This window comes from Mastacembelus armatus, chromosome 6, assembly GCF_900324485.2.
Source record: "Mastacembelus armatus chromosome 6, fMasArm1.2, whole genome shotgun sequence".
NCBI lineage: Eukaryota > Metazoa > Chordata > Actinopteri > Synbranchiformes > Mastacembelidae > Mastacembelus > Mastacembelus armatus.
Genome location: NC_046638.1, coordinates 14,019,781 through 14,033,083, shown reverse-complemented (window position 1 = coordinate 14,033,083; position 13,303 = coordinate 14,019,781). Strand labels below are relative to the sequence as shown.

The window sequence follows — 13,303 nt, the reverse complement described above, 5'->3', positions numbered from 1 at the left end:
TTTACTGCGTAAAATATTTGCACTGTTCTGTATAGAAATGGATCAAATACCAATCACTTTAGCTTACAAAACTGTTGTAAGATGGTACACTTTTGAATTATTTAACTTTTTAGTGATATTGCGTAGGAGTGTACTCAGTTCTGTTGTAAATGTGTCCTGTGCATTCCTCATGACTACACTTAAATTACTGCTCCACTTATAAATTACTATCATTTCTCCATGCATTTTGCATACATTCATACTTTTGTCTTTCTGTCTGTGTGTTTAGCTGGGAGCAGAGGGTGTTGCCTCATGGCAGAGTGTACTATGTTGACCATAACACCAAAACCACAACCTGGGAGAGACCACTGCCACCAGGGTAGGCCTGTTAAGAGTTTTTTGTTGATGCTTTCATTATGCCACCTCTGCAAGTATGAAAGTTACAGTCTGACAGACAACCAACATGGTTATTGTTAAAATGAGTGTTTTCTAGGCTTTTTTTTTTTTTTTTTTTTTACATTTGACTTGATGAATCAGGTCACCAAATGGGCCTTGTTTTTCACAAAAACTGGTTTTTGTTTCAGTGGAGAGTTTAATGTGCCAAGATGAACTAAACTGACTTAACAGATAAAATGCACTTATTTTTTTTTTCTTTTACATGAATACTTTTTTGGCCATGATAATGAACAGCTACAGAACCGTTGGCCAACTAATTCATTACAGAGTGCATATACTGACTGGTTTCACAGTCTTGTGAAACAAGCAAACAGTGTGACTTTAGATGAATTGTGTTCTGCTTTGTGCTGATTTTACAACACTTTTTTAATCGTGGGTTACATATGCAAATGACTTGACTAGACTTTCTCTTGGAAAATTCTGATTATTGAACAAACACCAGGCAGTTGATACAATAAAAACACAACAAGTAGTTTACTATAATACAGAACTGAATTGAAAGATTAGGTAGCTCATAAACTAACGTACAGAAATCTTTTGTTAATAATTCTTACATCATCACGTTTTTCATTGGAATTCAGACATGTTTTGTCTGGAAGTGAACACTTCATGGTTATCTGGTCTTCTGCAGTAAAATGCTGCTGTGACTGTATTTTTAGGTATTTACAATATTAACCATAGGTACGGGAATGTGTCCAAAGGAAGGTTTGCGCTTCTGGTGTTTTGTTTTCTCAATGTAACTAATCTTAAATCACCCAGGTTGATTGTACTGTTTGTGTGTTAAGCCATCATAATAGGAACACAGTTTTCTCCTTCTCTTTGTGCCAGCATTGCAAGAACATTGCAAGTGTTGCCAGAAGCCGAGCCCTTTTATGACGTTTTTACTTGAACTGATTATTTATTGATTTTCATATTGTGTGTGTGCGTGTGCGTGTGTGTGTGCATGCGTGTGTGTGTGTGTGTGTGTGCGTGTGTGTGTGTGTGTGCGTGTGTCTGTGTGTGTGTGTGTGTGTGTGTGTGTGTGTGTGTGTGTGTGTGTGTGTGAGGGACTGTATTGAGGAAAAGGTCACCCCCACATCTCCCGAAACATCCAACCCCATCTCAGTTTTTCCATACAAGGAACGACAGCACAAGGGCCTAGAGAACAAAAGTCCTTTCTTAGCGCCACATGTACTTCCATCCACCACCGTGTTGGCTGCTGGCTGCCATGGCCCTTCAGAGGATCAATTAGCAAGCTAATCCTGGGCTAGCATTCCAGATGTACACACCAGGAACTGTTTAGAGGTTGGGGGAGTTAAGCAATCTAGGTTTGGAAGCTGAAATAATGAAAGCCATCCGAAGGCTGACTAAAAGAGAGCTTCTGACTCACACTGCTCTTTTATTTACTGTAGTCAGTAAGTAGTGATGGATCACAAGCTCAACCACTCTGGTTTTTCAGTTGCAGCACACCATAACACAGTTTCTTTAGTCTAACAATGGTAAGGTCTCTTTCATTGAAATTGATGCCATGTTTACATAAATCTGTGCTTGTCTGCATCGCATTATATCTTTCAACCGCAATGTTAGTGTAATGTAATTCCTTCTCATATTTTTTGACAGGAACTACAGTAAGTTAAACAACCAAAACTGGTATGTAAAGCAACATATTGTTTTTATATTTTTAGTACCACATTTCTAAACAGCTAATGCTTCTATTTTAACTAAACAGTTCCACTTTCAATAGTTACATTTGGTTTTCTTAGGAAAAATGGATAGTCAAAATAAAAATTTAATTACTCGGTCAATCAGGATTGGAGTTTTTTGTTTTTTTTTTGTTTTTTTTTTTGTTTCATGTCCCTGTGTTTTGATGTAGCTCTGGTCCTGAACAACAGTAATTTTTTGTTTGATACTAAACCTGAGATGCTTAATAAACCTCACTTGGACTCGTATTGGCTACCATGACTAAGCTCAGACTGAAACCACAAAATAATAATAAGGAATGTTTTGAAAGCTTTGGTTCAAGCATTTCTGCAATACCAAACTGACAACAGTCAGAATGAAGAGTAAAACTCACCCCAAGCGAGAACTACTTTAATTTAGCAGAGTTTTATTTGCCATGAACATGAAATAATGGGTAACAGTGTCTGGGGTCTGAGCCACAAACTGAACTGCCACAGAACAGCAGTGTTTTATAGTGAGAATTTCTGAATACACATCTGCTTCATATTAACTCAAAGTGGTTTTAACAGAAAACTTAAATACAGTAACTAGGCAATTATAGAAATGATTGATACATAGTGCCCCTCAAAATTCTACATTGTGCATCAGCAAACTATATAGTTTCGGTCTCCAGTGTGTTTAGTGCACTGCAAGCATAATTTATGCTAATCCTATATGTGGTGTTAACGGTTAAATTTAGAAGCTGTTAAGTTAATCCGTATAGGATAGAGACAGAAGGTAGGCGCACATATTGCTGTCAGCGAGCGGGGTAATGAATAATGAGTGGACTTTGCACATGTAGGGCAAGAATCTACTGCATAATCTTAATCCAGACACTTTATGGTGAGGAGGCTCTACATTTCTAGTTCCAAGAAAAACATGGAGTAGATAGTTAATGAAATGACTGGAACAAAGAGTTAAAGCTGGATAGCATAACTAAGTAGAGACTCTCAGACAGGCCGCTGTGGGCTCTGGGATTTTCCCTGGCTCCAGTAAATAACTATCTAATGTTAATATCAGAGAGGGAACAGTGTTTTTCCTGCCTTTTAAAGGAAGCTCAGAGGCACACTAGTCAACCCTCAACCAAACACTGCCCTGTCTTTACAATCATCCATGCTGCTGAAGTGTCTTTGAGCAAAATACTGAAAAAATGTTGCAGCCTGATACTATAATTGTTTAAATTCTTTGTTTTTTCTTCTCATTATTCTAACACCAGTACCATTCAGTACCACATAATGATATAGTGAAAGTAGAGTTTTAGGAATGTTTGAAAATTTATTAAAAGGGAAAAACTGAAATATCACATTTACATAAGTATTCACACCCTGTGCAACAATGTGTGAAGATTAGGTCAGGTGCCTCCCATTTCTCTTGATTTTTGTTGAGATGTTACTACATATTGATTGGAGTCCACCTGTGGTGAATTAAATTGGTTGGACATGATTTGCAAAGGTACACATCTCTCTACAGAAAGCCTCACAGTTGGCAATGCATGTCAGAGCAAAAACCAAGCCATGAATTCAAAGGAGCTGCCTGTAGAGCTCAGAGACAGGATTGTTCATAGGCACAGAACTGGGGAAGGCTACAAAAATTTCTGCTGCACTAAAGGTTCCCAGGAGCACAGTGGCCTCCATAATACTCAAATGGAACAAGTTTGGCACAACCAGGACTCTTCCAAGAGCTGGTTGCCCAGCCAAACTAAGCAATCGTGGGAGAAGGGCCTTAGTAAAAGAGGTGACCAAGACCCTGATGGTCACTCTAACTGAGCTCCAGAGATCCTGTGTGGAGATGGGATAAAGTTCCAGAGGGACAACCATCACTGCAGCCCTTCACCAATCTGGGCTTTATGTCAGAGTGGGTAGACGGAAGGCTCTTCTCAGTGCAAAACACTTGAAAAAGCACCTGAAGGACTCATGCTATGAGGAACAAGATTCTCTGGTCTGATGAAACCAAGACTGAATTGTTTGGCCTCAATTCTAAAGGTAAGGTCTGAAGGAAACTAGGCACTTCTCATCAGCTGCCCAATACCATCCCAACAGTGAAGCATGGTGGGGGTGTTTTTCAGCAGCAAGGACTGGGAGACTGGTCAGGGTTGAGGAAAAGCTTACAGAGATATCCTCAATGAAAACATGTTCCCCAGCGCTCAGGACCTCAGACTGGGCCGAAGGTTCACCTTCCAACATGACAACGACCCCAAGCACAGAGCCAAGATAACACAGGAGTGGCTTAGGGACAACTCTGTGAAAATCCTAAAGTGGCCCTGCCAGAGCCCTGACTTGATCCCTGTTGAACATCTCTGGAGAGACCTAAAAATGGCTGTCCTCCAATCCAGGTGTTGCGTCATACCCAAAAAGACTTTAGGCTTTAATTGCTGCCAAAGGTGCTTCAACTAAGTCCTGAGTGAAGGGTCTGAATACTTATGTAAATGTGATATTTTAGTTTTTCCTTTTTAATAAATTTGCAAACATTTCTAAAATTCTGTTTTCACAGGAAAAAAATGTATGTTTTAAGATAAATACGTATTCATCCAGAAAATGCTGTACATACTATAGTAAGCTATCATGTAGTTCTACACACTGAATGCATTGTGTGTGTGTGTGTGTGTGTGTGTGTGTGCGCGCGTGCGCGCGTGTGTGTGTGTGTGAGAGAGAGAGGAGAGGGAGTGTGAGCAAGCATTAACATCTGAAATACCACAAAAGTGAGTCTATTTAGAGGACATGGACCACTGGGAGGACCCAGCAAAATAAATGCCCTGGCGTACTGTGCCAATTTTAGTGTGTGTAAGAGAGTGTTTGTATCTGCACTTCAGTGTATGATTCAGATTCCCACCAGAAACATAACTGAACTGTGTTCCAAACGGATAAAAGTAAAAGAACTTAGATTATCTAGGAACTGAACTGGTTCAGTGAAGAGGATTAGAACAGAATTTATTAAACAGCTTGTCTCACACATTAATTGCAGTATTGGTTGTTTACCAGAAAGGAGCAAGGTCATAGAAATATTCCAGCTAGTTATGAAAATGAAATAAAAGAACGCACAGTTTTAACACTGGGAGTGAAACTGCTATCATAATCTACATGAGTATTTATTTTGTGTGTTACAAACCTTCTGGGGTCTGCACCGTATGCTTCTGATAAACAAACAGAAGTCAGTGCTGTTTTGTCTTCCAAATTCTGTTGCGCTTAACTCAGACATATGAGAATAGCAGTAGAACTGCAGTCAGTCCTGCTGACCCCAGGGAACTTGTCTGTTTGTGTGGACCTATGTTCATATGTCATTTTGATGTATGACTGTGTCTGAGTGTGTGTTTTTCCATGAAGCATCTGTATCTTGGTCATGCCCAGACCCTTGGTCTCAAGGGTAGAATAGGATATACGTTGACATTTGAGTAATGGCAGCGGCAGGCACTGACAGAGATACACAGCTCAGTGCATATGTACTGTCAATCAATAATCTGGTATCGACCATTGTTTTCCCTTGTCATTGTAATTGAGGGTTTGTCTTAAAGTGAATAAACTTTTTGATAAAATCCAAACTAGAATAAATGTGAAACTATATTTTGCTAATCACTGAATACCAAAATAAGTGTAAAAATTTAAAAATGTTTTTTGGTAAAATTGAAAACTGTAATGAAGTAGATTAGACCAAGTTGGTTTTGTTAGGAATGGTTTTCATTAAGCAATTTAGCTGCATATTCTTTTTCTTCCTCTCCTCTTTTTCTTATCCTACTCTGCCCTGCTTCATCTCCAGTCTTTATCTCTTAGTCCTGCCTTCTCTTTTCCTTTTACTTGCTCCCACTCTGTCTCCTGCTTACTGTTTTTTCCTCTTCTTGCTTTTGTTTCTTTTTGTGTCTGTATCAGTGCAGCTATTCTCAGAAGCATAGCTTTTTAATGCAACAACCCACTTTTGAAAGACTTAATAAAGATGTTGTTGAAAGCGGCAGCCTCTCTTACTCCTCTCCTTTTTGTCTCCCATCTAGCTGGGAGAAGCGAGTGGACCAGCGGGGCAGGTTCTACTATGTGGACCACAACACCAGAACCACTACATGGCAGAGGCCCACGGCAGAGTCGGTGCGTAACTACCAGCAGTGGCAGAGCCAGCGCAGCCAGCTGCAGGGTGCCATGCACCAGTTCAGCCAGCGCTTCCTCTACCAGGTACTTCAGGCTTTCACCGGCCATATTAACAACATATGCCAGTATAAATGAGACAAACCAAATCCGCAAAAACAACTGTGGAGTAATGTCATGGTTGCGAGAACGCTGGAGCCTGTCTTTTTTTCTCATTTGGACGTTGATGTATGTTATACTACATGGAGGGCAGAATTTCCTGTCAGTAGCTGTTTATCAACCCAACTGACAAAACCAGAATCACTAGATCAAAATGTCACAACATGTAGCATCTACAGTGACAAGTGAGCACCACTGCTATGCAAACATCAACTGAAAATAGTGGAGTGAAACCAACCTGAATGATAAATTTGTGGTTCCATGCCAGCTTTCTCTCAGACTGATTAAGCTACCGGATGAGTAGTGAAACATTTCAACCTAAAAACTAGAAGTTCAGTTGCCATGACTCAACCTCTAGATAACTTCACCTGGACGATTGAGAATCTCCACAGACATTTTCTGAATATTGATGTTTAAAGTAATTTACCTCATTCTTGTTTTTTATCACTGATCTTTGTAGATTTGGGTTCGGTAAAATTAAGCTGTTATTGTAAAGTTGTTTAATGTGCTTTCCGAACAGTGTCAGTTAAGTCAATCACTGTCCTCTCAGTGAAGCGGCCAGTCAGTAGAGACGTAAGGGACTTTCTGAATGGACCTTTAGTCAACCCACTGTTAAAATTTTCCTTTCTTTTCAAACACCGTACCTTACACTTGTGTGTGCGTGTGTTTGTGTGTGTGTTTACCATTTAAATAACCTGGTTTTCAACTTTCAAACTGTTCCGTCGTCTTTCAGTTTTTTAAAATTATTTTTCTGTTCGTTCTGTTTCTCCCATCTTTTTTTTTTCGCGAAATTCACAACCAAGTATTGTCCTTTCACACCCACGCCGTTATCATACAGTATCTGTCTCCATTTCCATTGGTTTAGGTACAGTATGTAACCAAGTTGATGTGTGGGGCAATGCCATTCTAGGCCCAAAGCTGGCTCCTGGGAATTAGAGTCCCTTTCCAACCAGCCATAGCTCTGATGGACAAGGTGATGTGGGATGAATCATGATTCATTGGAGGCATTTACTTCAACTAAGCTTAGCTTGGATACACATCCTCTGTTGATGAGTTTCTGTATCTCTGCCTCATACATTTTTTGCTAGGGCTGGGTCCCTCAATAGCCTCCACTTTGTGTTATGAAGCATTGGTATAACTGCCTCGGGTGTAGCCTTGAGTAGTGGGGCACCTTTGACGCGGAACAAGGGTTTGGCATACCAGTGCGTGTCTTTACCATCTTGGTGCGTGCTTCAACATAACACACAAACCCGGTAAATGGTCTTATACTTGTATAGCGCTTTTCTACACTCAAGTGTACTCAAAGCGCTTTTGCCCTATATGTCCATTCACCCACTAGCTCACACAAATGCTCACACATTCATACACCGGTGGAACAGCCACTGGGGGCAACTTGGGGTTCAGTGTCTTGCCCAAAGACACTTCGGCCTATGGACCATGGAAGCCAAGGATTGAACCATCAACCCTCTGGTTCATGGTCGACCTGCTCTACCTCCTGGGGTGTTCACTGCCTATTGGTCTAAGCACGACCTTGCCGCTAAGCGTTCATTCTTATATGGGAGTACATGTATTTGCCAGATGCTCCACATGTTGGTACAAGTCATCTGGTACTGGCTTCAGGGCAGTGAAGCAGCATGAAGAATCAGAAGATGCATCGCAGTCGGGGCCCTGAAGTGCCCATCCAAGAGCTGTCTGAATGGCAGCAGGATTGCCCTTAGAACCGAATATGACTGGGCTTTGGGTAGTAATTAAAGGGGTGTAATCTGGACCAATTAGCAGCAGAGCAGTGGTTGCACATTGCTGAAATTCGGAAGCGGGAGACCTCTCAATAGTCTATAGCGTTTCTGGAGAACTGCCATGTGGTATGATTGGTCTGCCAATGCTAACTGACTTGTTGTAAAGGCATTTTGGATAAAGTGGCGTTTTAGTGCGCTATGACAATGAGGCTACATAGAAATCAACTGACTCGCCAGCAAGGTGAGCCACATCCTGGCGGATGGTCTGTAGGATGAGGAGCAGCACCATGGAGAACCCTGAGGTGAATTTCTTGGCATTCACTGCATGGCTTCTTTAGAGTGCAGGTTGATGGTTGGTCCAACCTCAGTTATGACAGTGTTTGCTCCTTTCTAGACACCTTCGGATCTCTTCCATTGAGCGTTGGGTTATGTCCACACATTGTGATGGGTAGTGATCAGCGCTCTAACAAAAGAGGCACATCCTCTTGGATTCATGCATTATCAGCTTTAGCCTGACGCTGAGGGCGAAGCTTTGAAAGGCCTTTGAGTCTCCAGGTTTGCGGTCAGGAGAGTTCATGATGGCAGCAATTTCACTTTGTGCAAGTTGGTGCGGTTGCCCGTATTGTCGCTGGAGAGCCTGCATAGCGACAGTGTAGGGCTGTATGTAATGTCCGCAGGATTGAGCTAATAGCTTAGCCTCGTCCAGGAGGCTGGTAATGCTGTTGTAGAGGTTGACTCAGCTGAAAGATTGGCAGTTGATATGCCAGTTGTACAGTAATGATTGGTTGGGGCCAAAGATCCATCTGTGGTGTAACAGCTGGTACTCATGAAGATTGATGGATAAACTGTTGAGGCTCAATATTAGTTACAGCTGTTATCTGGTGTGCAGAGTATGACACAGTTGCAGTCTGGGTTTGGCATGTTAACGGAGCAGTTACAGCTTGAGTGAGTTGGTGTATTGGATCGACAGAGGTTCCCATGGTAAGCTGTCTAGTGTGGTAAGGTCCAGTCTGTCCAGGTATTGCTGGTTTACCATGCATGGCATCTGCTAATGATGGCTTGGGCTGACTTATTTGTTACGCAGGGCGGTATGCTGAGGCTAGTGGTCTTTGTTGAGTTGCATAAGCCCCTGCTGGCGTTGCTTGAGTGCTTGATTGTGGCACAATTAGACTTGTCGACGTGAGCACTGGCGGCCTGGAGGCGGTCCCAAACTGCGGTGCAGATGCGGTGCAGAGACTGAGTCAAGGTGTCACTTAGCCCTGGTCCATAGCCTGATATGGCAGAAGTCATTATTTAACAGCGAGCAAGATAGCATTAGCTAAACCGCTGTTATATCCACAGCCAGTATTTTAACGCACAGATAAGGTTACCCATCCGAACATACAGAGGTGGCAAATATTTTTCCATTTGTACATGTCAATAATAACTTATTTCTTCACGAACACAATCTCTACACCAAAAAGAGTTTTCACGGTCACGGCACTGAGAGTTCCCACCCGTTTCTCACTCATAGACCTTAGAAACCATAGCTGCCTGATCAGGTGCCTGCTAATTACTCTCAAGGACCACAAACTGCCCAAAAAATGCCTGACTAAAACAGACAACAAACACGTTATCTCAAAAAACAATAAGGAATTTGCAACAGATCTCATCTTCATGAAAAAAGGATTGCACAAGCAAAAATACATTAACAAAGTTAATTCAGTCTTCCATGTCACCCAACGCACACACCCATTCAGTGTGAGCTGGTAACTTTGCCTGCTCCCTCCCATCCTCTTCTCCATCAGTGTGTGTGAGACAAGCCACTAGGCAGGTCTGCTCTCCATGTTGATAGTACACTACTCTGTCTTGGAATGCCCACACTGCTGATAGCAGTGACTATTTATGGCCTCAGTGTGTGTGAACAAGGAAACACACAAACGAGCTCATAGTTTAACTGTGAACATAGCCTCATATTTTACTGCTCTAACTCTGTGTAGATGCACTATAAATAATAACTACTAATATAACTAAAAACATCTTGGGAATCTATCATCCTCTTTTGCCATAAAAAATCAGGGCATGTTAAGTTTCCTTTATTATTGTGGGTATTCAGGATGCTGTAATAGTGTGTGTGTTGGGGTGGGGAAGTGGTAAGTCTCCAGGAAATGTGTGTAAATCAATGTAATGTCCCCACAAGGAATGAAAAAAAACTTTGTCAACCTGTTTTCATCTGAGTGGACGACCAACCCTGACTATTGTTAGGTGCTATAAAAAAGAAATGTGGCACCAGACCTCATCATTACAGCCCTGTGAATACATCTGGCAGAGCATTAATTTAACAGTAGGACCTACATACACATCTGTAGTCATATAACTACACACACCTTTGTTTTCATTCTTTGTGTGATTTCAGATGGACTTAGATTAACTGCCTGCAGGCTAATACTAACCATAAGCACTGCTTGCTGAAACATAACCTTTACCCTTAACTTAAACCAAGTTAGCACTCTACTGCAAATTCACTGGTTTCATAGTGAACGAAGGCCACCACAATGTGTGTGTGTGTGTGTGTGTAAGCAGGTTTTGGTCCTCACAGTGAGTAATACTAGGCATGTGCACACATAAACACACACAATATGCACATTGTGTAAACTTGTTTGTGCAAACGCATTAAAAATTAGCACCAAAGTGCATTCAGTAAGAGTTTACACAGATTGTTGCATACACACACTGTTTGGCTTCACAGCAGTTGCAGCGTGTGTGTGTGTGGAGTACTTGCTGCTCATCAGCACACATCAGTGTGCAGCCTCAGAATCATTAACTGTGGCTTCCAGCCCTCTTCTTTTACCTCTACTAGTCTCCTTTTCTGCACATCTATTCTTTCCTTCCACACTCCTCCTCCACTGCTCTGTGGCCTGTCTGAATTCCCCCCAATCTCAATTTGACCCTCCAGAATACCCTATTGTGCATTACGCTAAAATGTCTTTGTTTTAATCTTGGCTAGTTTCACATCATCTGTGCCTCTTCCTCTGTTTTCTGTTTTTACCACTTTTCATCCTCCACCCAGAAGTCTTCCTTTAGCCCTCACCTTCGTCAATTGCTTCCTTCACCCTCTCCCGCTCTGACTTTCTGTGCATTTTGGCTGAAACAAGGACCCTTAACAACACTGCCTGAATCACTCCTGTGTTGTGTCATTTGCAGCCCTGAACAGAAAGCTCACACATGTCTGCACCGCTGCATATCACATTCGCTTGTGTTTACACACAATCCGTCAGTGCTTATGTTTCCATAAAGCACTTTTGTAAGTGGGGTAATTGACGAAAGAACAATGAACAGAACATGTACTGATGCTGGTTCTGTTAATGTTGTGTTATGAAAAGTCTTTTAATCCTGTAAGTGCAAATTGGGTTGGTCATAGAAGGACCAGGTCAGATTTAGTCTGTTGGTCTCCTCCTCCTTCAAGTAAAAAGAGTTAAATACTCACCAGCAAAAATAGTCACTATTTATCAAGTTAATATTAGACAAGAAATAAGCATACGTTTTCACACAGGAGCTGATGTTCTGGTATGGGCAGAAACACACAGCACCACTTCTACACTTTTGATATATTTGAATGATTGATGATGAACTCACTGACCTTAACTGTACTCCTGTTTTTTACTTTTCCCATGCATATGTGGAAAACTGTGTGTGAATGAGGAGTCATTTTTGTGACAGAACTCTGATTAGCCTTTACAGTTGTAGACGTGGATAGTATTTGTACTCATTTTGTGTTCTGGAGCCAGTTATGAGTGTTAAAAGTGACCAGCTGAAACTGCCATTTTCACCTGTGGTGTCAGGTCTTGAAACATGCCTTTATGACATATTCCTTCTGGATCCATAACACCCAACCTTTATTTCACAAGTTTCTGCCAACATGCTGCTTTTCCCTCTCTTCCTCACCCTCCCTTGTTTTCTCAGTCTCTTTCTTTTTCTCCATCCGGCCTCGCTGTGTCTGGGAGCTGCTGAGGAGCTGAATGGTCAGAGCCAGGATGAAGTCATCATGTCTTTATATCATTATACTCTCCTTTTACCTTTTTTAGTCACAGAAAACCCATAAGGGTGGGGCACAAGGGCATAGATTCCCTGTCGATGGGAGCAGCACACACACGTACTCTCACACACACACACACACACCCTTTAACCCTGTTATGTGCCCACTCTCACTCCTCCAACAGGCCCAGTCATTTCCATCATGACTTCCTCACAGTTTCCATGACAGAGTCATTTTAAGTTGGCAGTCATATTTCTTTTAGGAAAATGCTGTGTAAAGCGACATTGACATTCAGAGGATAATTCTTTACGGCTTCTCAGGAAATAGTCATCACTTGGCGCAGCAATCTCAGTGAGAAATCCCTTTGAAGGTCCACTAGTTTTCATTTTAAAAAAAATTGGTGGTTTTAGTTCTTTTCACCTCATTGTATTAAAGGGCAATGAGCACTCTGTATGCTGCCAAAACCAGCCATTTAATAGATGATGAAGCCACCAAAATCACATTTTGTTAAGGTTTTTCTGAAGGCGTAATTAAATTTTTTGTCCATACTTCAGGTTTGGCTTTCCACAAATACTAAATAGAGTTCACACTGTACCCAACTTTTTATTTGCAGCACCATCACAACATTAACCAATGTAACGTTGTTTTCCAAGAGACCAGTTAATAATGTTGAATAATGTTGTGACACACACAAACTGGCCCCTGTGATAAACATCTTTTAGAGTGAAAAAACATCAGTGTCTACTAATTCTGAACAAGCGTCTTTTCAGCTACTTTTCCATTCAAGCTAATATATTCATGTGTGTTTATATGCCAGCAAGAAAACGTACACACTGACTGACTGTTTGCCACGGACAAAATTTCCACACTGCTGCACATACACATTCATGCACAGTCTCACGCTTTTTTTTCTCACACTGTGTGTGTGTATAGGAGTGTAGGCTGAGCAAACCCCACAGTGATTTCCAGGCCCAGGGTGTATAAAGGTGCCTTTTGTCAGGGCCGAGGTGGGTTTGGGCGGCGGGTGAGGAGGCAGAGTGGGTGGGGCGGGGGGGTCTGTCCAGTCTGGAACATGTATGAATGTTCCCTCAGTTCCCTCAGACATCGCACTTTCCTGCCTACTTTCACAGCAGTCCTAGAAAAGAGAGAGAGAAAAATGAAGGAGGAGGGGGAGGAGGAGGAACTCTGGGTGG

General features: G+C 41.7%; 1 protein-coding gene across 3 annotated transcripts in view; it reads left to right on the top strand.

Annotated features, from left to right (window-relative positions):
• wwp2 (WW domain containing E3 ubiquitin protein ligase 2) overlaps nucleotides 1-13,303 on the top strand; it is a 48,441-nt gene that overhangs the window by 18,736 nt on the left and 16,402 nt on the right. For all 3 annotated transcript variants that reach the window (XM_026310957.1, XM_026310955.1, XM_026310956.1), the window contains exons 9-10: nucleotides 269-358; nucleotides 6,113-6,287. In XM_026310957.1, the coding sequence (XP_026166742.1) occupies nucleotides 269-358; nucleotides 6,113-6,287 (265 nt within the window). The remainder of the gene's footprint in view (nucleotides 1-268; nucleotides 359-6,112; nucleotides 6,288-13,303) is intronic.